This window comes from Chiloscyllium plagiosum, unplaced genomic scaffold, assembly GCF_037043375.1.
Source record: "Chiloscyllium plagiosum isolate Xiang-an unplaced genomic scaffold, Cpla_swu_hap1 HiC_scaffold_33, whole genome shotgun sequence".
NCBI classification, from domain to species: domain Eukaryota; kingdom Metazoa; phylum Chordata; class Chondrichthyes; order Orectolobiformes; family Hemiscylliidae; genus Chiloscyllium; species Chiloscyllium plagiosum.
In genome coordinates, this window is record NW_028270171.1 from 20,128,175 (window position 1) to 20,153,053 (window position 24,879).

General features: G+C 45.3%; 1 protein-coding gene across 2 annotated transcripts in view; it reads left to right on the forward strand.

The window, feature by feature from the left end:
- The first annotated feature begins 619 nt into the window (after positions 1 to 619).
- The window catches only part of LOC122542278 (ICOS ligand-like), a 44,462-nt gene continuing 20,202 nt past the window's right edge, over positions 620 to 24,879 (forward strand). The window contains exon 1 of one of the 2 annotated variants that reach the window (XM_043679854.2): positions 620 to 1,305. In XM_043679854.2, the coding sequence (XP_043535789.2) occupies positions 1,148 to 1,305 (158 nt within the window). In that variant the 5' untranslated portion in view covers positions 620 to 1,147. The remainder of the gene's footprint in view (positions 1,306 to 24,879) is intronic. The other variant, XM_043679855.2, reaches the window with a different exon arrangement.

Consider the following 24,879-nt stretch of genomic DNA (forward strand, 5'->3'; position numbering starts at 1 on the left):
ATGACTCTATGCTGTTTAGTGGGAGCTTGCTGTGCATAAATTGGCTGCCCTGATTCCAATCTTATGACATCAATCAGGTGTAAAGTGATCTGAAGGAGCGTCCTCCAGTCATAGAGGCGTACAACAGGGAAATCGACCTTTTGGTCCAACTCCTCCATGCCGACCAGATATCTGAAATCAATCTACTCCCATTTGCCAGCATATGGCCCAAATCCCTCCAAACCCTTCTCATCCAGATGTCTTTTAAATGTTATAATTGTACCAGCCTCCGCCACTGGAAACAAAAAAGTTAACTCTGCTTTCTCTCCACAGTTTGGAAACAGGCCCTTCGGCCCAACAAGCCCACACCGACCCTCTGGCCAGCAACCCACCCAGACCCATTCCCTTACATTTACCCCTGACTCATGCACCTAACACTACAGGCGATTTCCCATGGCCAAGTCACCCTGACCTGCACACCTCTGCTACTGTGGGAGGAAAGCCGCACAGACACGGGGGAAAGAGTGTGCAAACTCCACACACAGACAGTCACCCGAGACTAGAGTCGAACCTGGCACCCTGAGGCAGCAGTGCTAGCCACCGTGCCACCCTGCCGAGTTTTTCCAGCAAGTTCCGCTTTTATTTCTGATTTTCAGCACCCACCGTACTGTCGGATTTGTTTTTGTCAGGTGTCAAGTGTGTCGGGTTTGTCCTGCAGCAGCGAAAGTTGCTACGAGAAATGTATACCCCTGTATAAATTATAATCCTCCCAATCCTCTGTGACTTGTAGTCCTTCCTCAACCCCCAGTTATTTAAAAGGGAAAGCGTGAGCAAGGCGCGCAGTCACTTCTGACAGGTGCGGCCGACAGACGAGGAAGATGATATTTTGGATTCGGAGATTGAGAAGAAACATTTGGGATTTCCCTCCCGACTCGACAAACACCCCCCCGCCGCCGAATGAATCATGAAAGAAATGAAAAGCTTGTAAATTGCAACTTGGCGTTGGAAAATCTGCGGGCGGTTGCCTGGGGGCGCTCGAAGAAAGAAAAAGAAAGTTTCGAAAAAGTCCTCACAACTTTCGATTGCCAAGTTTCAGTGTTTAACTTCCCTCCCTGCGACAGGACTGGTTTCGGTGCTGACTCCAGGGCTTACTGGGGAGTCAGACTTGATGACATTGACTGTCCAGGCACAAGGATATCAGGAGTTAGCACAGAGGGGGAAATCTATCATTTGGAATCTCTGGAGTCTCTCAGTACCCTTCGCCACAGAAGGCATGGCGGACTTTACCCCCCCTCAGATGGACCCAGGACCCAGGCCAACTTTCAGGTAGGATACTCAGTTATTCAGGTCGTGAGAGTAAACCTGCGCAAAATTCCAACGCGTTCACTTTTTCCCAACTTGTTCATACTTTCCCCTCTGTCTCCCTCGCTCGAAACCGTTTCAGGAGCACCGCTCCCCTCCCAAAAGCTGCATCTCACTGTCTGATCTGCATTTTCGTTGGATCAAGACGTGATTGCCAGGGGGCACCTCGCCTGTGGGGGGCCATCACACCCTGAATCGAACTTTCCCCGCCTCCTGATCGACCAGGGGTTTTGTTTTTCAGAAATAGGAGAGAGAATGTGGTCTTTGGAAAAGGCGTTGGAAACCGCCAACAGTGACTTTCGTCAGGGAACTGGGTTTGTAAGGGAGAATGGAGTGGAGCTTTCAAAGAGGCCAGGTCAACACTCTCTGCGTTTCGCTGTTCAAAATGGATCTGTCTGCAAAGTGAGACAGAATGATTTGAAGGAGCCAGTGTCGGACTGGGGAGGACAAAGTTTAAACAAAAAATCACACAGCACCAGGATGATGAAGGGCCATGGGTGGGGAAGTCGTGGGATAGTGGTCAAAGCCTCAAGTGTGTGGTAGAGAACAGGTGAATAGTGCTGGGGACTTCACAGAGAGTCAGCCACAGAGTTACTTTGACATTTGTGAAAGAGAGCGGCGATGACTAACTGGGAATAGGGCATGGCGACTGACACAACAAACAAACGACAAAGTCAGGACCAAACCTTATCAAGGAACCCCTTTAATACTGTGACATTTGCTCCTTTTTATATTATTGTGCCACCCATCAGTGGTAGACGTGTGAATAAGTGAAATACTACCTGTTTAGGGAATCCTTCCTATCTGCTCTCCCTGCTATAGGAAAGATGTTGTGGAACTTGAAAGGGTTCAGAAAAGACTTACAAGGAGGTTGCCAGGGTTGGGGGATTTGAGCTACAGGGAGAGGCTGAACAGGCTGGGGCTGTTTTCCCTGGAGCGTCGGAGGCTGAGGGGTGACCTTATAGAGGTTTACAAAATTATGAGGGGCAGGGATAGGATAAATAGACAAAGTCTTTTCCCTGGGGTGGGGGAGTCCAGAACTGGAGGGCATAGGTTTAGTGTGAGAGGGGAAAGGTATACAAGAGGCCTAAGGGGCAACTTTTTCACTCAGAGGGTGGTACGTGTATGGAATGAGCTGCCAGAGGATGTGGTGGAGGCTGGTACTATTGTAACATTTAAAAGGCATTTGGATGGGTATATGAATAGGAAGGGTTTGGAGGGATATGGGCCGGGTGCTGGCAGGTGGGACCAGATTGGGTTGGGATACCAGGTCAGCATGGACAGGTTGGACCTAAGACTGTACATCTCTAAGACTCTATAATCAGTGATGTTGTGGTAATGCCATTGGCCTATTAATTGAGAAACCTAAACTAAAACACTGGGAATATGGGTCAAATCCCACCATGGCAGACAGTGATTTTGTTTTTAAAATCTTGAATTAAAAAGATAGGTCTTGAATGGTGTAAAAAACAATGTGTTTCACTAATTCAGAAGTCACATGACACCAGGATATAGTTCAAAAGCAGCTCTGAAAGTTTGTGATTTTAAATAAATTTGTTGGACTATAACCTGGTGTCATGTGACTTCTGATCTTGTCCACCGCAGTCCAACATGGGCATCTCCACATTATGGTTCACTAATGACCTGGAGGGAAGGAAATCTGCCACCGCTACCTGACCTGACCAATCTGTGACTCCAGATCCACAACGATGTGGTTGACTTCTGGGTCATAAGGAATGGGCATAAATGCTGGTCCTGCCAGTGACACCCATATCCCATGAACAGGTAATAAACAAAATTGTACTTTTCACACCCGCTGGTTGTCTTAAAGTGCTTTACAGCCAATGGAACACCTTCTGAAACATAGTCACTGCTATATTGTAAGAATCACAGTGGCTAATTTGTGTTTGGCAAAGTCCCCCAAACAGCAACGTGGTAATCTGTTTCTTTTGTGAAGTTGGTTAAGGGTTGACTTTTGTCAGGGCATTGGGGAGAAACCATCTCTTCAAAAAAGCACCTGAGAGGGCAGATCGGGCCTCTGCTAAACATTGCATTCAAATGCCAATACCTCCAACTGTGCGGCACTCCTTCTGAACTGCACTCAATTATCAGCTGTGTTCCTTTGAACAGGGATACGAATCCAAAACCATGTGATTCACGGGCAAACATGCAACCAATGATCCCCAGCTGACATGAAGTGAGATAGATGTGTTCTTAACATAGCTGACAACATGGACTTGACAGGGTAAAGGGCTATGCTGTAGACCTCTATGACTCAGCTGTGAACCTGTATCATGGGTGGTGTTCCCTTTCTAAGCAAAGGAACCAAAGTTGGAAATTAAAAATGGAAAGAACTGCAGATGTTATAAATCAGAAACAAAAACAGAAATTGCTGGAAAAGCTCAGCAGGTCTGGCAGCCTCTGTGGAGGGAAGTCATTGTTAACATTTGGGTCAAGTGACCCTTCTTCAAAACTTAGTATGTTCTGAGGAAGGGCCACTCAATCCGAAACGTTAACTCTGACTTCTCTCCACAGATGCTGCCAGACCTGATGAGCTCTTCCAGCAATTTCTGTTTTTGTTTCATACCTAGGCATTCCTCACTTACTTTAAGACCACAACAGTTGGTGTTTCCTCACTGTCGGTTTCCTCTCACAGTCCAAAGATGTGCAGTTTAGGTGGATTGGCCATGCTAAATTTCCCATACTGTCCAGAGATGTGCAGGCTAAGATTAACCCTGGGAAAGTGCAGGGTTACAGGGATGGTATGGGTCAGGGTGGGAAGATCTTTGGAAGGTCGGTGTGGACTCGATGGTTCGAATGGCCTACAACACACTGTGGTGTTGATCTGCTGCCAAAGACTTTAAACAAAAACGCTTATTTAATCATTTGGGGAACAATATTAAAAACACTGCTCAGCCTGTTTCAAGTGAAAACTACAACCATAAACCTAAGAGTTATTAATAAATCCAAAAGGGAATTCCAAGTGAAACATTTTTTACGAAGGGGTTGGTTAGCACAATGGTTTACTTCTTTTAATGAAGGAACCCCATAACTTATTGTGAAATTCTGTGAAGCCCCAACAGGCACTCCCTGCTACCTCCCAATGTCTATATTTTACAAAACAAGAATGAAAATGAAGTAGAGAGCCATCGAACAAATGATTATCTTTTATTACCAACATGAGTTAGGAGTAGGAGTAGGCAACATGGTCTCTAGAGCCTCCTCTGCCATTCTGTACAATTTTAGCTGATCTGATAGACCTAGCTTCCCACCTACACATGATGGCCTTTTTCTCCCTTGTTTGTCAGGAATCTATCCACTTCTGCCTTAAAGGTATTCAAAGCTCCACTTGCACTGCCTTTCAAGGAAGAGTGTTCCAAAAAATTGGTGAGAAAAAGATCTCACCCTATCTCTGTTTTAAATAGCCCCCACATTTTAAAACAGCGTCCTAGTTCTAGGTTCCCCACAGCAATATGCCAAGGATCCCCAGATAGTGCCTTTCAAACACATGACCACTGCAATCTGGGAATTTGAGGGCAGCCATTGCTTGGGAACACCAAATCTAAGATGGTGGCAGTTAGGATGTTTCAGTCAGAGCTCATCCACTCTCTCCGTTTCTTTCTATGTCTTTCTTTCTGTCTCTTTTTGTTTCTATTTGGGTGTTTCTTTTGTTCATTTCTTCACTCACGACCTCAGCATTGGAGAGGCATTGTCTTGGCCCAGCCTATGGCAGTCCCTTGGTCCTGTCTCTTGGTGGCCTGTCGTGATCTCTTGGTGGTACAAGGTGGTCTTTTGGCCCAGCTTGGCGGTGTCTCAAACCGGTGTCTGGGCAGTCCGTGACAGTGTCTTGCCCTAGTCCCTCAGCCCCGGTGTGGCGGTTTCTCGGTGTGCAAGTGGGTCCTGTCTGGGCATGTTCCAGAGGCAGCAGGAGGAGTTCGGGGAGGCAGCAGCTGCAGCAACAGCAATGGCATTATAGCCTGGTGTGTGAGAAGGGCTCGAGGTGAAGGACGTTCCTGGTATCTGAGGTGACAACATTGAGAACAGGTAGCTGAGCTAAGTGGAGGGCTATCAAAGACTGTTGAACTTTTCACTTTTTTCCTTGATTTTTCTAATTTATATTAAGAAGCGCTTTAATGTTAACTATTACCTTTTAAAAAAATGTTTCTACTTATTTTATGAATGTAATGCTTGACTTTTTAATTTTGTTTCTTTTACTACTTTGAGCCCAAGATGGCACCATGTGTGGCGGCATTATGCACTTTTCACTGTACTCCTGTACGTGAGTACACATGACAATAAAATCTAAATCTAAATCTACAAGGGTTCCTCCAGGCCATTTACCATTCTGACTTGGAAATATCTCACCGTTCCTCTGTGTTGTTGGTTCAAAACCGCGGAACTCCCTCCCTAACAGCACTGTGGGGCCACCTATTAAGAATGAACTGCAGCGGTTCAAGAAGGTTCAAAATACTTCACGGCCATCTTCTTAAGGGCAATATGGAGTAGGCAAACATATGCTGGCCAGACAGTGATTCTCACACCCACTGAAGAAATGTTATAAAGGAAAAGGAAACACCTTTCTCACGTTCACCAGACTATGATGCCTCAGGACTTGTCTTAATCACTGTCCATGTTAGCCATACCTCAATATGCAGAGCCAATCAAAGTGACTATCGATATGTTGCCAGGTTTGGAGGGTATGAGCTGTAGGGAGAGGCTGAATAGGCTGGGTCTATTTTCCCTGGAGGGTCAGTGGCTAACAAAATCATGAGGGGCATTGATAGGGTAAACGGTCAAGGTCTTTTTCCCAGGGTAGGTGAGTCCAAAACTAGATGGAACAGGTTTAAGTTGAGGGGGGAAAGGATATTAAAGGAACCTAAGAAGCAACGTTTTCATGCAGAGGATGGAGTGTGTATCAAATGAACTGCTGGAGGAAATGGTGGAGCTGGTACAATTACAACATTCAAAAGGCAGCTGGATGGTATATGAATAGGTAGGGTTTGGGGGGATATAGGTTAAATGCTGGCAAATGGGACTAGATTAGATTAGGATATCTGGTCGGCATAGACAAATTGGACCAAATGGTCTGTTTCCGTGCTGTACAGCTCTATTGGTCTATGACTTTATGTTGCAATTAAATCGCCTCTTCCTCTTCTAAACTCAAAATGTACGAATAATGAAAAGTATTTCAAGATAAAAATGACCTGAAAATTGTACGTAATACTTTCGTTATGCTGGGGGATCCCTTAGGCTTCTGGGGACTCTGGCTGTATAACAGACTAGGCTAGATTATGAAACTGAATACCACAGCAAGCTGTTGAATAATGCCAAATGAATGCAAAAGAGGAAATTGAAACACAGGCAGGCATGGCTGGTCTAGATCTGTCTCCAGAGAGTGAATTCCATGCCTGACAACTGGCATGTGAAGAGAATCCGTAACTCTGCATTTCAAAATTGACATGTTGACGATGCTCTGATCCCGTTTCTCTTTAAGAGCTCCAACTGTTGCAGAAACCTCTCTGCACTGCTGTAATTGCAAGTGCACTTTAGGAAGGTGGGGGACTTCTGAAGTGATGAGGAAGAGCTGTGGGAAGAGAGACAAGGAACACTGGGACAAGGAACTCCTTTTTCTTTTTATTCCTGGTGACTATTTGGGAAACCCCTACAATTAATGACTGTTTCTGTTCCCACTGAGGAACTATCTTTAAGTGGGGAATTCCCATGGTCCGTAGAATGGAAAGAAATATCCTTTTTTTTTTGGCGGACGAGTGACAAGAGTTTCATTATTAAAGGTGCTGATATTATTTTTCATAGATTAGTTCAACACATGACAAGGCCATTGAGTAATCTGGTCTGTACTGGCTCTTTTCAGCTGTCTTTAATTCCACTCCAGTTTTTGCTCCTCATATCCCTGTGATTTTCTTTCTTTCAAAATTTATTTGTGGCAAAGCAATTGAATGTGCCTCCACCACATTCTTGGGCAGCGCATTTCAAATCCTGAACATTTTACTCCTGCCACCCCTGTTTCTTTTGCCTTTTGCACAATATCCACACCCTCTGCTTACTGAGGCTCTAAACATTGATATCTGTTTCTCTTTGTGTACTCATGCAAAACCTCTCCTGATTTTAAACATATATTCAGTCAGAGAGTCATACAGCACAGAGGCAGACCAATCAGTCCAATAGTCCGGGCCAGCTATATTCTCAAACTAAACTACTCCCACCTGCCTGTATTTGGCCCATATCTCTCCAAACATTTCTTATTCATGTATTTATCTAAGTCTCTTTTAAAAGTTGTAACAGTACCCACATGCACCACTTTCTCTAGAAGTTCATTCCTCACACATTTCACTCTCTGTGTAAAACAATTGCCCCTAAAGTCTTTTTTAAATCTTTCCCCTCTTACCTTAAAAATATACACTGTAGTATTGAAATCCCTCAGTCGAGGGAAAAGACACCTTATCTATACCTCTTATGATTTTATAAACCTCTATAAGGTCACCCAGCAACCTCCTATGCTCTGGTGAAAAAAGTCCCAGCCTATCCAGCCTCTTCTTATAATTCAAACACTTTATTCCCGGCAACATCCTGGTAAATCTCTTCTGAACCCTCTCCAGCTTAATAATATCCTATAATGGAGGGACAAGAACTATTCACAGTATTCCAGAAGAGGCCTCACCAATGCTCTGTACAAGCTCAGTGTAAAGAGCCCAAATCCTAAAATCAGAGGTCTGAGCAATGAAGGCAAGCATGCTAAATGCATTCTTAGCCACCCTATCTATGTAACTGAACCCCTAAGTCTCTCTGTTCTACAACACTACCCAAGGCCCGGCTTCTAATTGTGTAAGCCTTGCCTTTGTTTGTTTTAGCAAAATGCAATTTCTTGCATTTAGTGTCATAGAGTCATAGAGATATACGGCATGGAACAGATCCTTCAGTCCAACGCACCCACGCCTACCAGGTATCCTAAATTAGTCTAGCCCCATTTGCCAGCACTTGGTTCATATCCCTCCAAACCTTTCTTATTTATATACCCATCCAGATGCCTTTTAAATGTTGCAATTGCACCAGCCTCCACCACTCCCTCTGGCAGCTCATTCCATACACACACCACCCTCTGTGAAAAGATTGCTCCTTAGATCCCCTCAACTTAAACCTGTTCCATCTAGTTTTGGACTCACCTACCCTGGGAAAAAGACCTTGACCGTTTACTCTATCAATGGCCCTCATGGTTCGTTAGCCACTGACTCTCTAGGGAAAATAGACCCAGCCTATTTAGCCTCTCCCTACAGCTCAAACCCTCCAAACCTGGCAACATATCGATAGTCACCTTGATTGGCTTTGCATATTGAGGTATGGCTTTTCAACCTCTCTCTATAGCTTAAATCCTCCAACCCCGGCAATGTCCTTGTAAATCTTTTCTGAACCGTTTCAAGTTTCACAACGTCCTTTCAATTCATCCAAATTAACCCATCTGTCACTCTCAGCCCTTTGACCCAATTGATCAAGATCTCTTTGTAATTTCATAGAAACCCTACAGTGTGCAAACAGGCCATTTGGCCCAACATGTCTGAAGAGTAACCCACCCAGACCCACTTCCCTACCCTAATGCTCTAGATTTACCCCTGACTAATGTACCTACCCTACATATCCCTGAACACTACGGGCAACGTAGTATTGCCAAAACACCCTGACCTGCACATCTTTGGACTGTGGGAGGAAACCGGAGCACCCGGAGGAAACCCACACAGACACGGGGAGATTGTGCAAACTCCACACAGATAGTCACCCGACGCAGGAATTGAACATGGGTCCCTGGTGCTGTGACGCAGCAGTGCTAATCTTAGATAACCTTGTTCACTGGGAACTATACTATCAATCTTGGTGTCATCTGCAAATTTACAAATCGCACTTTCTATATTCACCTCTAAAATATTGTTGGAGAAATTCCCCAGACTCAGACCTTGTGTATTGACAAACTTATTGCATGATATCACAGGGAGCACACCTTTCCTAACCTTGGTGCGGCGCTGCTTCAAAGCACTCTAGATCACCACGGATTTAGATAGTCCAACAAATGCCAAGCTGAACCACAGGATAATCACTAGAGGGCCTACGTGGCTATACACCAGTCTAAGGTCATACCTTGCCTAGAACTGTACATTAACGAGCTATTGTTCTCAGACCTCGAGTCAATGCACACTACATTCACATGCTGATAATGTTTGGCTAAGTTGTCCTTTCGCCTAGCAAGTGTCTACAGAGAAACAGTTCATGAGTTATGTGGAAAAAGCAGAAGCTATGTGGTTGATTCAGACTGTTCTAACAGGCCAGGGCAGGGGGCCAAGCCAAGCGAGATCAAAATCATGACTGACTAAAAATGGCTGCAAACAGGCAGTCCAGCAAAAACAGCTCCCACAATCCCTCCTTTTTGATCATAAGATCAAAGCAACAGGTCAGGATTACCTGCATAAGGGGAATGTAGCCGAAGCCTGGGGTATTATCCGATGCTAGAAGCTCGGAATCAAAGGGGTAACCCATCTGTATCAGAGTGAGGGATTTCAGCGAGGGGGATTGTGACCATCTGGGAAGTTAATGGGACTGAGGGTAGTAATAGCAAGCTAAAGTGTGCACAACACTGATTAAGGCAGATGAAATAATGACAACAAATATAATGAGGTCCTGCTAGAGACCCATTTCTAAGGGACCGGACCATCCACTCATCCATCTCCACAGATCCCAAGGGGAGCTCGTGTCAATGTGCTTGGAGGCAGCCTTCCAAATGTGATTGGCAAGGTTGGGAATGTTCTCACTTGAGTTTGGAATATAGCTGCAACATTCAGAGCCAGTGAGGGCACAAGTGTCCCCTTTCTGGGCTACTGGATAATCAAAGGCCAATCTGTTTTATAGGACGACAGTGCGAATGGTGACCACCTCCACAGTCAAGGGCTGCTATTTCCTCAAGAATTGAGGCCAATTTCCTGACCTCCGTTGCCAGTAGAGTGGTCCTATAAGACCACTGTGTGAAGAGAATGGCCAAGAATTTCTCAGTGTCAGTTATAGCTCTCTTGGTGCGAGGCCAAGACCATTGGAACAGGGAGGAATGTGAGTCATAAGTAAAGGGAACTACATACCCTAGATAGGAACTACCCAAGTCCAGGGTAGGCCTTATGGTCACAAATGAAATAGGTGCCATTATAAGTTCTCAAGTAATTGGTTCCAGTCCAAAGACTTGTGAACTTGGCACTTGTAGTAGTCTTGTTGAGAACTTCAAGGTTCAGGATACTCCCAGCAGAAGTGGATCAGTGCACGGACGGGGTAAGAAGCAGGGAATGGGTACATTTACTGGTCCCAGCATTCCAGCCTGACATGTGGCTGCTTTTAAAGCAGATGGTTCCCATGGGTGTACTCTTTCCTGTGGTATTAGTGAGGACCAGAGCTGGGGGTGTATGCCAGAGGTTGTGGTGAAGCCGGAACCAACCCTTACACTTTTCCATATTATAACCTGCGGACTCCCAAGGGAACCTATTATTGGTGGCAGAATTGGCCCTGTCAGGGTCTCGCATAAAAGGGTTGTGAGACTCCCAGGCAAACCTACCCCCCCCCCGCAGGTAGACATATCGGAGGACCTGTTTTGTTCCAACCACATTCAGCTATTTTAGATTCCTTAAATGGGATGAGTGTCAGGGGTTTCCTCTCTTAGAGTGTATGGGGATATGGGCGCATACCCAGCAGCTAGACTGGTTAACCTTCTGTGTGTAAGTGTAAATCATGTGAAGAAAAGTGTTGACATGAACTCCATTGTGACAGAGTTCATCATTCCATCTTCCCTGTACCCCTCATGCCCAGTCAGCATGAACAAGGCAATATCAAGATTAGAGTGGTGCTGGAAAAGCACAGCTGGTCAGGCAACATCCGAGAAGCAGGAAATTCGATGTCCTGATGAAGGGCTTTTTCCTGCTCCTCGGATGCTACCTGACCTGCTGTGCTTTTCCAGCATCACTCTAATCTTGACTCTGATCTCCAGCATCTGCAGTCCTCACTTTCGCCTTTGAACAAGGCAATGAGGAGCACAGAGACTGAAATGGCGATCAGTCTCTAAATATTGTGGATGGCGGGTGAGCTGATGCCTCTGGCGTTTTCTGCTTGTGTCCCTCTGGGGATGGCGCTCTCTTGCAGCAGGTTCCATGCGTCCACTCAGGTCTTCCCTTGACCTTGACAGCCATCCGGCTTACCAGGAGGACGAGGTACGGGCCTTTCCACCTTAGAGAAAGGGAGTTCTTTTCCAATGATTTTATCATGACATAGTCCCCAGGTTGGAAGGGATGCATTGGGTCATCACTAGGTGCGGGAATGGCCTCCATTATCCGATCATAGGTATGGGTAATCATCTTACAGAGTGCTTTGACATAATCCAGAACAGCTTCCTGTGTCAAGAGTAATGCCGTATCCACTGGAAATTTTGTAGACATTGGTCTCCCTCTCAGGATCTCAAATGAGGTAAGTCCTGTGGTTATGTTGACCATGTTTCTTATGGTATGCAGGACAAAGAGTAGGCCTTCTGGCGAAGGTAGACCCGTGTACTGTAAGATCTTTGTCAGAGTGGCTTTAAGGATATCATTCATCCATTCCACCATGCCTGAGCACTGGGGCTGATAGGGAATATGACATTTCTACACAATGCCTAGTGCTTTAGTAAAATTGTCTGTGACTGCCACGGTAAAGTGAGTACCTCTGTCACTGTTAATGCTCCCGAGAATTCTAAACTTAGGGATCACACCCTTCGTGAGGCATTTGACCACTGTTCTAGCATCATCTTTCCATGTGGGGAAGGCCTTTACTCATTTAGAAAACATGTTAACAACAACCAACATGTACTTTAATCACTGTAGAGCTGGCACGTGAATGAAATCATTCTGTAAATGATTAAACGGCTACAGGTTGAGCATTACTGTTCTGTAGACATATTAGATATTTTGATACTTGTGCTGCTGCTGCAAAGCCTGGTCGGTACCAAGTTTGTAGTACTGCATGGATCATCCCTTCTTCTCCTGCATGACCGACCCCATGAGCGGCCAGTGCAAGAACATGCAAGTAGGCTTTAGGACAAATGAACCTTCCATCAGGATGCACCATTAGCCCTAAAGGGGATTCCTTAGTTCCTATGCACATCCAACTATTGTTCTGAGCTTGTGGAGTGTGTTGCTGTGTAGTCTGCATCCCCTCTACTAGATCTAAAACCTTTGTTGCTTCCCCTGTCTTTGGAGCTTTGTAGAACCCTTTCTACAAAGGGAGCTAATGCTGCTCACCTAGCAGCTTGGTCAGCGCGAGCATTCCCTCAGGCGATTGGGTCATCAGTGGCGGTAAGGGAGGTGCACTTTATTTCCGCTACGGCGGAGGGGAGCATAATGGCCTGAAAAAGATTATTGATGAGCAGGGCATGCTGCAAGGGCCTTTCAGAAGAGGCAATAAATCCTCTGTTTCCCAGGGTTCCAAAATCATATACCACTCCAAAGGCATGTCTGGAGTTGGTACAAATGTTAACAGACCTCTTGCCAGCAAGGACACAGGCTCTGGTAAGGGCAGCCAGTTCGGCTGCTTGCGCAGAAGTCCCTTTGGTGATCGGAGGGTCAAAAAGAGGAGCCGTCTGTGAAAAGGATCATGTCTGGGTTGTCTAATGGAGTTCCAGAGAGGTCGGGATGCAGGGGGACAACTTCTAGGACTACATGCAGACAATCACGATCCTCTGCCGGGGAATGCTGTATAACAGGGAGAAGGGTGGCAGGGTTTAAAGTGGGGGCATGCTGAAGTTTAAGATTAGTGAGAGAAAACAGGACGACCTCATAGCCAGTTAGCCTTGATGCCGTAAAATGCTGAGTCACTGCTGAATTAAGCAGCAGGGAAACCGAATGAGGAACAAAAACTGTACAAGGATAATCCAGCACAATAGGGGTGGACGTTTTTACCATTACAGCAGCAGCCACCACAATGCGGATACAGGCCGGCATTCCCCTCATAACAGGTGGTATCTGTACAGGTTAATAGACAACAGGGCATCAGAGATCCCCACGCAGTTGTATTAGAAAGCCGGACGCATATCCCTCCTTTTCGTTAATATACAGCTGAAAAGGCAGCGTGTAATCGGGGATGACCAGAGCAGCTGCTGAGGTTAGGCACCGTTTAAGTTCCTTAAAGGTTTGGGCCATTTCAGGTGTTCAGTTCAGTGAGGTTTGGCGAGGATGCCTGGCAGAGAGGCGCATCAATAACTCAATAGACCGGTATCCAGTGTCTGCAGTAATTCACCCATGCCCAAAAAGGACAACAGCTCAGTTTGTGTAAGGGGAGGAGAAGGGTTAATGATGGCTGCAATGCGATCTTGAGACAGTGCTCTGAGACCGTGCACACATTTGTAGCCCAAATATTGTGCTGTGTTTTGGCAGAGTTGCATTTCTTCAACAGAGACCTTATATCCGTCCTGAGCCAGACGGTGTCGCAATGCAACACGAAGACATCAAGAGGCCACTAATAAATCATTGGCGTACTGAACCAAGGTGCTTTTACATGGCACTTGGAGGTCCTTCAGGGTCTGGTGTACCGCAGACGCATATACAGTGTGGCTCTCCGTGTATGCTTGGGGAAGCTGTGTCCGTGTATACTGGCGGCTGCCCTAAGTAAAGGCAAAAAGGTACTGGCTGTCCAGTGATAGTTTAATGGAGAGAAAGGCCGAACCGAGACAGAAAAACTATTGGTAGCAGAAGGGAGGCTAGCAAGGATGGCATTGGTGTCTGGCACCACTGGGGAGCATGGTGGCACAGTGGTTAGCACTGCTGCCTCACAGCGCCAGAGACCCAGGTTCAATTCCCGCCTCAATGTGTGTGGAGTTTGCACATTGTCCCTGTGTCTGCGTGGGTTTCCTCCAGGTGCTCCAAAAATGTGCAGGTTAGGTGAATTGGCCATGCTAAATTGCCCGTAGTGTTAGGTGAAGGGGTAAATGTAGGGGTATGGGTGGGTTGCTCTTTGGAGGGTCGGTGTGGACTTGTTGGGCCAAAGGGCCTGTTTCCACACTGTAAGTAATCTAAATCTAAACAATGGCATTGACTGCCCTCAACTCCTGCACAAATCTCCACCATACTGGTTTTCCTGTATTAGGAATAGGGAGGATAGGAGTGTTGCAGAGGCTAATGGTAGGCACCAGGAGGCAATCAATAACTGGTTTTATACCTTCATTGGCAGCTGGTGACAAATTGTACTGTCTGATAGATGGTCTGATGCCCCCATGTTTCACAGTGACCGTATGAGGCGGAGTCATTGGAGTGCCGTGCCCATAATGATGGTGGCACATTATTGAGCAATAAGGGACTGTCATAGGAGGGGCAGAGTTGCAGGGTCTGCAAGGTAAACGTCATATCTTCAAATGAGGGAAAACAATGTAGACAAAACTCCTCCTCTCCAAAACAGGAAATCCGCATGGTGGTCGGGATCCACAGGGTCCAGGGGGTTTCAATTCCTTCAGCAGACTGCGGAGTCCGTGCACCATGGGCCCCAAATCCTTTGGGTGCCACGGGGCTTTAACAATGATTGAAACCATGAGGAAATGAGGAGGGATTATATTGGAAAAGCGGTCTTTGTTCGGCATTGAGCTGAATGTCAGCAGTCATGGCGGCCTATAAAAGTGGAATCGGAGAGCTCCAAGGTGAGGCCCTGTGGAGAGCAATGAATGGAGGCATTAAGTTTGCAGACAGTCTAGTGGCTGAGAAGGGCCACCGGGCAGGAAAGGGAGATTATAACAGTGTTGGGGACCGCCGATGGACCAATGACAATAGGAATGTGGAGGGGTAGAAAGACAATCAACCATGGGCAGACCAGAGACACCCACGGTGGAAACTGTGTCAGAGCTGAGAGGAAGGGCCGCTGAAGGAGGCGCTGGGTAGCTCCAGAGCCCACCAAAACCGAGACAATATGACCCCTCATCTCAACCCCTCATCTCAATATGACCCCTCATCTCTGACAGGTAATGGGAGAATCGTATTGAGATGACCTGCAAAATCTTCCTTATGCAGCAGCTCGAGACATTAGGGGTGTGGGGAAAAGGGTCGTGAAGAGTACACATGGCCTGTCGTGGCTGTCGTTGCGGGGGAAGTTGGTGGTGCTGCTGTTGAGGGGTGGCTGGACTGGCATTCTGGCACCCAGTGGCCTATTTTCCCACATGCTCTGCATCTGACTCTGCTTTTATCCCTATGTTGCTGTCCCTTTCCCTGGCTTTGTCCCTGATTCCACACCTGTGTTAATCGGGGGGGGGGGGGGGTGGGTAAGCCTCTTTTTCCTTCTTGTAATCGAAATGACCCTGTCGATCCATATTGGTAAGGGCAGTGAGGAGGGGATCCCAGTTCATCTCCTGCCAGTTGAGGTTATGGGATTTGAAGGTCTGGGCGCGATGGGGCTCCGGCAGTTGACAGAAGTTTGGACCGCTGAACAATCATTGTCTGAGAGAGGTATGCCTGCAGATGATTCCCAAACTTCCTTAAAGTGAACAAGGAAATCAAGTATAGGCTCATTCGCCTTTTGCAGACAGCGCATGACTACTCCAAAGTCTGCCTGTTGACATGCTGCTGTCATAATGGCAGGCTTAATGGTATCCACAAGCCAATTTGCTTGTACATCTGCATCAGTCTATGGCGCCTGGGGGAATTCAAGGGAGCTTTTTATGACTTCCCAATGGGTCCCATACACCAGATGTTTTAAAGCCTGGACGTCCTGTGGCAGGCAATTATAAATACTGCAGATTTGTACTCGCCAATTATAAAATGGTATCGGGCGTTTGAGTGGATCAGAGCATGCCGTGGACCTCAGTAAGGGTTCAAGGCTTCTCGAGGGGCGTGTTGCTGATCATTACCCGCGGTAACTGAATGGTGGGCTTCGTCGTCGAGCATGTGGCATGTCTTTTGGTGCTCGTGGAGAACACGGTGGAGTCGGATTCTTCCTGACCTTGTCCCCCCAGCGGCACCCACTTCGGCCACTTGTTGTTGTTGAAGGAAAGAATTCTCAATGAGATCCTCTTGGCCTTGGAGGTGGGCTGGAGGATGAGTAGCAACAAAAGCGACAATTTCGTTCATAAGAGGGTCTGGGTCGAGGGTGCAGATGGGAACTTTAGGATACTAAGGGGTATAAGATGTTGGGGCAGAAGTTGTGGACCGAGAAGACGAAAGGTAGTCGAGCAGCTGACAGGGGTCTTTATTTTTAGGGAGCTGATGGCTTTTCGCAACTTCTTTAAATTTAGCTAAACATCGGAACATGTAATCAGTATTCCAAGAGGAATCACCGTAACGACCCTTAATGTTTATCCTCTAATAATCAATGTTTTCCAATTTAAAGGAACCTCCATAAGGCCAGTTCCAGTGGGACCACCCATATAAGTCGGAAGTGAAAGCAATAACATATCTACTGTCCCCTGTTTCCTTCCAACCAATATTGGCTGGTGACCCTAGTGGCACCAGGGGGACTCCTACCTTATTTTTGCATCGAACATATTTACTGTGGCACTGCTGCATCTTTATTGAGGGGAGAAATGGACGTGGGCCTTCCTTCTCGGCAAGACATGGTTTAACTTGTCCCCGAGGCCGGCCCACCAGTTGTTGACCCCATTGTCGCTTCCTCAGTTCTGAAGCACGGATCTACGATCTGTGGAGAAATGAACAACAAACATACAAAGACTGACAAGCCAGCACTGGCGCCATTGTCAATCCCTCAAGGTCACCTTAAAATGATTTCTGTCCTACAACACCGATCTTTCCATGCGCGCCTTGTCACAGCATCTCTCCCTAACTTGGGATATGCGTGTCGACTCAGGTTTGGGTTACACAGGCAGCCTTGTTTTAAAAACTACTGCAGGTTTGCTCAGAATTCCGTAATTAAAGGATCCTGGCGACTACACCAGATTGTTGAACAAAGTCCCTATACTCAAACCTTGATTATGACAAACTTTGTTGCATGATATCATGGGGAACACACCTTTCCTAAGCATGGTCCAGTGCTACTCCAAAGCACTCCAGATCACTGCAGATTTATATAGTACAACAGATGCTGAGTTGAACCACAAGCTAGTTACTAGAGGGCCTACGTGGCTATACACCAGTCCAAGGTCTTGCCTTGCATAGAACTGTACATTAACGAGCTTTTGTTCTCAGACCTTGAGTCAATGCACACTATGTTCGCACACTGACAATGTTTGCCTGAGTTGTGCTTTTGCTTAGCAGGTGTCTACAGAGAAACAGTTCATGAGTTATGTGGGAAAAGCAGAAGTTATGTGGCTGTTACAGAATGTCCTAACCGGTCAGGGCCACCGAGGGCAAGGGGCCAAGCCAAGTGAGAATAACACCATGACTCACTAAAAATGGCTGCAAACAGGTAGTCCAGCAAAAACAGCTTCCACAAACATTTATATAAATGACAAACAAAAGTGGACCCAGCACCAAAACTTTCATTTAAATTATGAATGTAGATTGTAAATACAATAGTTGAAATCCCGGCACTAATCCATGTGTCAATCCATTACTTAAAATTTGCCAACCTGAAAACGGCCTATTTATCTCAACTACAAGTAACATGTAAATCAAATCTCTTTGAATACAGAAGACTTTCTTACTTTCTCCTGTCTATCCACATAACTGTAACCTTTCAGCTCTGGGTAAATTTCCTGTGTATACTCCAAAGCTTTCAGATCCTTCTTAACCTGTATTGACTTAGCACACAAGCCGAACAAGTGGTTTCTAACTTCCTCCCATTTGTAATCATTGCCTCTATTCATAAAGCTCCTAATCCCACATGCCTCATTAATTGCTGTGTAAACCTATCCTGCTACCTTCCTGCCATGACATGTGCACAGATATCCAATTGTCACCCTGTTTTGAGACTGTACCTTTCAGCTTAAATCGCCTTCCTGTATTCTTCTCATAAAATGAAATGCCTTCTGTCTTGAATTTCATTGGCAGTGTTATTTCACCCATTCCATCAGCTTCCCTGTATCTTCTTGAAGCCAATTTTTGGATTCTAAACAGTTTCTGAACCTTTCAAATTTTGTGTCATCTGCAAACTGCAGAACTGCACTTTGTATCTCCAACTTTTTCACACAGAGGAATGAGCTGCCAGAGGAAGTGGTAGAGGCTGGTACAGTTCCAGCATTTAAGAGGCATCTGGATGGGTATATGAATAGAAAGGTTTAGAGGGATATGGGCCAAGTGCTGGCAAATGGGACTAGATTAATTTAGGATATCTGGTTGGCATGGACGAGTTGGACTGAAGAGTCTGTTTCTGTGCTGTACATCTCTGTGACTCTATGACTAAGTCATTAATGTGTATCAAAAACGAAAGTGGTCTTCGGACTATGCATTGGGGAGGAGCACTATAAAAGAGCACAAGAAATAGAAGCAAGTTTAGATCATTCAGCCCATTGAGCCTACTACGTTCTGGCCGATTGAGGCTGACCTTGGGCTTCAACTCAACTTTCCTGCCCGCTCTCCATACTTTTTGATGCCCTGAGAAAGTCTATCTATCCCAGCCTTAAACATGTTCAATGCCAAAGCATCCACCACCCTTTGGGTAACAAATCAAAATGATGTTTATTCAGCTTTTAAATTTACAATGCTCACTTAACTGCTGCGCACTACCTCAAACTATTTTTTCTCACTGTTGAAGATTTCTGTCTATGGCATATCAATTCTGCCACATGGATGTTACATCCCGGGGTATAATGTCTTGTAAATATCAGACTGTTTCTTGGCCTTATTGTTGGCACAGACTACAAGTGTAGGATAAAAGAATTAAGATTGCTGCCAATGATAACAGGCACAGGCCTGCTTGATGTGCTGCCTGCAGTCACAAACCAGCTGTTCCTTGGGAACATTACAGTTATTAGCCGAGTAGGCCATTCGGTCCTTCAAAACTGCTCTGCCAATCAATACAATCACAGCTGATCTGGTCATAGTATCAGCTTCACCTTTGTTTGACGACCCCATACCCTTAACTCCCTTGCCTATCAAAAGTTGAATAAGTTCAATGTTCCAACCTCCATTGCTTTCTGAGGGAATGAGTTCCATACAGTAACCATCCTCTGAGAGAAACACAACGCAATCGCCATCTTAGGCAGGAGATTTTTGTTTGCAACGGTGTTCTCTAGCTCTCATGCCCCTCACAAGAGGAGACATCCGTCCTGTCAGATCCCCTCAGGATTCTGTCTGTTTCAATTAGACTACCTCTCTTCCTTCTAAAGAAAGACCAGGATGTACAACACTATGAAATACATCCTTCTGTGCATGGATGAGTTGAGCAAACCTTTGGTGAACTGCTTTATATTGTATCCTTTCTTAAATAATGAGTTCAAAGCTGCACACAGTGCTGTTTGCATGTGGTCTCACCAAGGCCTTGTAGAGATGTAGTAAAGTGTCCCTAACCAGTATATTCCAATACCCTTGCAAGAAACATCAGCAATCCATATTTTCGTAATCCCTTGCTGTACCTAAACTCTAACATTTAGTGGTTTATATCCCAGGGCACTCAGATCCCTCAGTTCCACCAAGTTCTGCAATCTCTCTCCATTAAATATTATTGCTGCTTTTCTATTCTTATTGCCGAAGTGGAATAATTCACATACTCGAATTAGAATTAGATTTAGGTTTATTGTCATTCAAGTACAGGAATACAGGAGAACAGTGAAAAGTTTACAATATCGCCCTTAATGGTGCCATTTTAGGTACACAGTATCTCAGTACAAAGCTTAGACACAAAATAGAGAAATTTTAAAAAAGTTACATTACCTTACAGTGATTCATAGTATAAGTTGAAAAATAAGACATACTCCATCTGACAAATTTTTGCTGAGTCATTTAATTTATATTCCTTTGTAGCTTATTTACTTGTTTTTGACACCATAGTAACCCACCAATCTTGATGAGATTGGCAAGTTTAATGACCGTACATTCAGTCCCTTTGTCATCATTGAAGTTTTAAATTGCTGAAGCTCCTAGCATTGATCCTACTGTGGCACTCCACTCCCACGCCTCCAGCTATTACATTGTGTAATATTCTTTGATGTAACACCTTAACAAATGCCTTTTAGAAATGCAAGTTTTTTTTTAGATTACATTACAGTATGGAAACATGCCCTTCGGCCCAACAAGTCCACACCGACCCGCCAAAGCGTAACCCACTCATACCCCTACATTTACCCCTTACCTAACACTACGGGCAATTTAGCATGACCTGCATATCTTTGGACTGTGGGAGGAAACTGGAGCACCCGGAGGAAACCCACGTAGAACGTGCAAACTCCACACAGTCAGTCGCCTGAGGTGGGAATTGAACCCGGGTCTCTGGCGCTGTGAGGCAGCAGTGCCACCGTGCCGCCCACCGTTCCCTGCTATGATTTCCGCAAAGCACTCTAGTAAATTAGTTAAACATGATTTCCCATTTACAAAACCATGTTGACTCTGCCTGATCCCATTATCATTTTCTAAACATTGTGCTCTCTCAGCATTTCTTTAGATGAAGATTTTAAGAAGGTTGTACTTGTCATTTCCAGGCTCGCTGATTGGCTAGTCAGCAGGGTGCTTAGATTCTTCCACAGTGGGTCACGTGAAGGTGAATGGATCTGCCCTTCTCCACCCTTCCACCTTCGTGCCGAATGCTCGCTCAGTCTCAGAGGAGACCGAAGCACTCCTGATTTGTGTAGTCCCAATATAAGAATGGCATTATTAAACCGGAGACGGCTTATCAAAGACTTACCAGGATGTTGCCAGGAATGGAGGGTTGGATGTATAATAATAAACTGGAAAGTCTGGGACTTTTTTCATAGGAGCATAAGAGATTGAAGGGGTGACCTTATTGAAGTTTATAAAATCATGAGGGGTGTAGATAATGGCAGTTACCTTTCCTCTAGGGTAGGAGATTTCAAGACTGGGGGCATACCTTTAAGATGAGAGGAGAAAGATGTTAAAAAGACGTGAGGGACAACTTTTTTTACACTGAGAGTCGGTCATGCATGAAAAGCTCTGCCAGAGGATATGGTAGATGCAGGGATGGTTACAATGTTTAAAAGACAGATAGGAACGTTTTGGAGGGCTATGGACCGAACACAGACAGGTGGGACTAGCTTAGTTGGGAACATGATTGGCATGGACTGATTGGACTGAAGGGTCTGTTTCCATGCTCTATGACTCTATCTCCAGGTATCTGGATCCAGGGCCCATGCTTCCCATTGGCAATGGTGAATGTTCCATGCAGAAAGGGACTTCTTCAGGGAATACCTAAAAGGTCTGTGTGGGCCCCCTCTGTTAGATTAACCAATGGTCAGCCCTCTGTACACTATGATCTTGGGCAGGCAGCTATCATCCATCTCGGCAACATAATCTGCCCATCACAGTTGGCTGGTATGTCCTTGATGATGTTGGCTATTTCCACGACTCAAATATTTGTGATTAGATCTTTCCAGGGGATCTTGAGGATGCTGCAGAGTTAATTCTGGAGGATGGGCTCTAGAAAGCGAACATATCACCTGTATCACCATAGGACCCATGCATGGCTCAGGCCCATACTGAAGGGTGGTGTGGACTGTGGCTCTGTACACTTTGAGTTTGCTCAGCTCCACACTTGTTTGTAGTGCCTGCTGTTTGCTTTTGAAAGTCTATTCGCTACTTAGCATCATACAGCATGAAAACAGAGCCTTGGGCCCAATTCATTCATGCTAGCCATATTTCCTAAACAGAATGAGGTCCATTTACCTGCTTTTGGCCCATATCCCTCTAAACCTTTCCTATCCATGTACCTGTTCAAATGTCTTTTAAATGCTGTAATTGTACTTGCCGCTACCACTTCCATCAATACACCAGTTTCTTGCCTCTGGTGGAATTGAGCTGAAAATGTGTTGCTGGAAAAGCGCAGCAGGTCAGGCAGCATCCAAGGAGCAGGAGAGTCGACGTTTCGGGCATGACCAGGGTCATGCCCGAAACGTCGACTCTCCTGCTCCTTGGATGCTGCCTGACCTGCTGCGCTTTTCCAGCAACACATTTTCAGCTCTGATCTCCAGCATCAGCAGTCCTCACTTTCTTTCTGATGGAATTGAACAAGGAGGCCCTTCTCAAAGCAGTAAATTGTTTGATGGCTTCTAGCTCGTGTACTACTGATAATGTTTGGTGGAATCATAGAATAGGAGAAAGTGAGGACTGCAGATGCTGGAGATCAGAGCTGAAAATGTTTTGCTGGAAAAGCGCAGTAGGTCAGGCAGCATCCAAGGAGCAGGAGAATCGACGTTTCGGGCATGAGCCCATCTTCAGGAATGAGGAGAGTGTGCCAAGCAGGCTAAGATAAAAGGTAGGGAGGAGGGACTTGGGGGAGGGGCGTTGGAAATGCGAACCCTCGAACTCAGCACCACCTTCCTCGCCTGCAATCTTCTTCCTGACCTCTCTGCCCCCACCTCCACTCCGGCCTATCACCCTCACCTTAACCTCCTTCCACCTATCGCATTTCCAAGGAGCCTGTACTGTGCTGTATTGTTCTATGTTCTAAAGTATAATTTACACTTATTAATGATTCAATTTCATTGTAAGTATATACACAAGAATAAAGTGAACACTGGTAGATAAATACTGAAAATGTAAGAAATAAGAGTGGGCCATTCAGTCCATCAAGCCTGCTCTGTCAATAAACAGATTATGGCTGATAACCTACCTCTATGCCATTTTCCACTTTCTATTGATTTCTGTCTTGAACCTGCTCAGTGCCTGAGCTTCCACAGCCCTATGGCATATGAATTCTAAATATTTACAATCAGCTGAGAGAAGAAATCCCTACTCATTCTAGTTTTAAATGGGATACTCTTGGTTTATGACTCATCAGCCAGGAGAAGCATCCTATTCACATCTACTCTGTCATACCCTGTCATTATTAAACTTTCTCAATGACACATATACTCCTCCTTAGATAAACTGTACACAGTGCTGTAGGTGCAGTCTCATCATGACTCTATACAATTGTAGCAAGATATCCTTGTTCCTGTACCTACTTCCCTTTTTATTGAAGCCAACATTCAATTTACTTATCAAATTTCTTGCTTTATCTGTCTGCAATCTTTTTGTGACTCATTATGAAAAGTGCCCAGGTTCATTTGATCATCAACAATTCCCAACCTCTCATCATTTAAGAGAGAGATTCTGCGTTTCTGTTTATATTTCTACCAAAGTGGATAATTTCACAATTACTCACTCTATATTCCATTCACTCAGCCTGTCTAAATCCCTTGATGCGTCCTTTCTCTCTCCTCACAGCCCACACTTCCACCTGAGTATTTCTAGAGCTTTTCTGCACCATATCTTTTGGATAACCTATACGTTTGTCAAGGAAGACTTCATGTATAAGTCAACCATGATGTTTTTGGCTTAAGAAAACCATGCCGGTTTTGTGTTTGCAGCAAATGTGGAAATATGCCAGTTGATTCCAATATGCAAATCATTGATCGGAATTGTGAGCAGATGTCTTCAAAGCACTGATTCGTTTGGTACCCCACTGGTAACAACCGACCATCTTGAGAATAGCCTGTTTATTCCTCTGCCCCTTTTCTGTCTATTAACAATTCTCAATCCAGAGTAGTATACTACTCCCAATCCCATGTAGTTCGATTTTGTTTACTAACCTCTTGTTTGGCGCTGAAGTAACTGCACAGAGGCAGATATCCCATTATCAAATCACCCTTTATTTACATGTGTACAATATACTGACTGTGGCCAGCCAGCTCAGAGTCAGTCCCTGAATTGAGGAGATTCTGAATTCCCTGTTTATGTTTTTTGTAACCTATTTTCCTAATCAACCTGTTCAGAGATTTTATTAGAGCTGAAAATGTGTTGCTGGAAAAGCGCAGCAGGTCAGGCAGCATCCAGGGGCTTATGCCCGAAACGTCAATTCTCCTGTTCCCTAAATGCTGCCTGACCTGCTGCGCTTTTCCAGCAACACATTTTCAGCTCTGATCTCCAGCATCTGCAGTCCTCACTTTCTCCTCAGAGATTTTATTACACAGCTTTGGAGCAGGTGGGACTTGAACTTGGGTCTCTTGGTTCAGGGGGTAGGGTCACTACATCTGAATCACAAGAGGGCCCTTAGTCCCCTGTTTATGTTGGTCAGCCAGGGCTTCCCAATTGGCCCAGGTTAACAAACCCAGTCAAGGGGGTCATAGTAAGTAAGGTCTACATGGTTCAAATCACTACAGGGACATATCAAGAGCCTTCTGAAAATCCAAACACACCACGTCCACTGTTTCTCCCTTAATTATGCTACAAGTAACATCCTCAAACAACTCTAGCAAGTTTGTCGAATTCTTTCATAAATCCATCCTTACTCTGCCCAATCACATTATTTTCTAATTAGCCAGTTATCACATACTTTATAAAAGATTCGCTAATAGACTCTAACATTTCCCTACGACAGACGTCAAATAATAAGTCTGTAATTTTCCACTTATCTGTTCTTTTCTTCTTAAATAATGGGGTTAAAGTTGCT